Source organism: Crocodylus porosus, unplaced genomic scaffold, assembly GCF_001723895.1.
Source record: "Crocodylus porosus isolate Cpor-Errol unplaced genomic scaffold, CroPor_comp1, whole genome shotgun sequence".
Classification (NCBI taxonomy): domain Eukaryota; kingdom Metazoa; phylum Chordata; order Crocodylia; family Crocodylidae; genus Crocodylus; species Crocodylus porosus.
The window spans coordinates 16,678,296-16,680,042 of record NW_017728918.1 but is presented as its reverse complement, the minus strand read 5'-3'; the positions used below and the strand labels follow the sequence as shown (position 1 = coordinate 16,680,042).

The window sequence follows — 1,747 nt, the reverse complement described above, 5'->3', positions numbered from 1 at the left end:
CTGTGGGCCTCTGCAGCTACCTCTCCTGCTGATGCATGGCACAGGAAAGCTGGGGGCAAAAGTACCAGCAGGGCAGCCCACACAGTTGGGGACAGGAGGCTGCAGAGCAGCTGGTGAGAGGGAGGGCATGTGACAGTGACTGCCTAGGAAGCAGAGAAGGGGGCTGGGGTAGGGAGCTGAACAGCCTTGGTCTAGATCAGCATTTCTCAACCTCAAAAGCAGATCACAAGAATAGATGAAAGGGCCATGAACATTAAAACAAACTTAAAAAATGGATTATCTTTTAAAGCACAAAAACGTAGGACACTGTGGCTTTCCCCTGTAGGCTGGAAGAGTCCCAGCCTGGAAGGGGCTGCTTGGGACCCCCACCCCCACATACCGCAGGGGCAGCAGTGAGGGGCACTGGGTCAGGAACAGTCATCGATGTTTACAGATGGGTCCTGGGACAAAAAAGGTTGAGAACCACTGGCCTAGCCCAGGATTCCCACAGAGCAGAAAGCCGCAGAGCCTTCCTCAGCCTGACGAAGGGTTTTTAAATTATTTTTTTTCCAACCGTTTACGTTGGTGTAATAAAAGATACCAGATTCACCCAAAGAACCTTGTCTGCCTGTGTCCTGTGACCACCACGGCTGCAACCGACACCCCATAGCACCGAGCAGAAATAAATTCATTCTGTTTGTCTCTAAATGCGATGTTGATCGGCAACGGCCTGAATTAATTACACGGTCAACACGACATCTTTTCGCTCGGCCGATCCAACTGCGTGCGTACAAACAGCCAGAGCTGCACTGCAGCAGCTCCTGCTCCCCAGCCCCTGCCCTTCCAGCGTCAGCAGACGCCGGGTTTTCGGAAAGAAAAGCCTCCCGTACCCGCCTGCGCTTCGAGTTCTAAAACTTTCAGCAGCCCTTCTTCTCCGCCACAGGCTATGAAGCCTTGGTCCTTGTTCCAGGAGATGCATCGCAGCCGAATGTTCCCGGGAATCGCGATCTGGAAAAGAAATCCACGGGGGGCTTTACAACCACTTTTATTTTTTGAAAACGCCTCCACCCTATAAACCACGCGTGCTCCGTGTTTTGGCCCCCCGCCGGGATGCTAACACGGGGGACAGGGGTCTGCGCCCAAACTCACACGGGCCCGACTCGGCCCCGAGCCCCCTCCCCTCACCTTCTTGCTCAGGTAGATGAACATGGCACCGCCGCCTCCTTGGCAACCAAGTTGCCCCGGCAACCGCCGCCCGCTGCCGGAAGCACGTAGCACCACTTCCGGGGCGTGGCCCGAGTTCTGGCCCCCATTGGGGAAGAGCGCAGCGGGGCTTGCTGGCGTGGGCGCGCTGTCTCCCTTACGTCACCACGTTCCAGCCTCCCTGGACTCGGGGTCGGGGTCCGTTGGTCAGCGGGGGATCGCCTTCCCCGCCCCGGGCGTGAGCGCCGGCTCTGGCCCCTGCCCCAGTTTGAGTGGCTGTAATACAAGATACTGGATTGACCTCCAAGCCCTAGTCTGCCATTTGGTCTAATTCAAGATGTGGGGTTGACCCCCCCCTCCCCAAAACCCTGGTCTGTCATGTGGTCTAATACAGGACACTGGTTTGACCGCCAAACCCTGGTCTGCCAGTTGGTCTATTAAGGATCATCTCTGAACCAAGAGTTCAAGATTTCTGCATTTCTCGAGTGAGCACCAGCCCAACCCAAGGACTAGTGCTGCACACACGGGCCAGGGGTTTTCTCAGAGCCGTTTCTTCTCTCGGAGT

General features: G+C 56.3%; 1 protein-coding gene across 3 annotated transcripts in view; it reads right to left on the bottom strand.

Annotated features, from left to right (window-relative positions):
* The window catches only part of WDR35 (WD repeat domain 35), a 68,323-nt gene extending 67,085 nt beyond the window's left edge, over nt 1–1,238 (bottom strand). For all 3 annotated transcript variants that reach the window (XR_002101546.1, XM_019537361.1, XM_019537360.1), the window contains exons 1-2: nt 1,165–1,238; nt 870–987 (exon numbers count right to left, since the gene is read on the bottom strand). Coding sequence is in view for 2 of the 3 variants with exons in the window: in XM_019537361.1 (XP_019392906.1) it covers nt 870–987; nt 1,165–1,188 (142 nt within the window). In the remaining variant the exon portion in view is untranslated. The remainder of the gene's footprint in view (nt 1–869; nt 988–1,164) is intronic.
* Nucleotides 1,239–1,747: the final 509 nt, after the last annotated feature.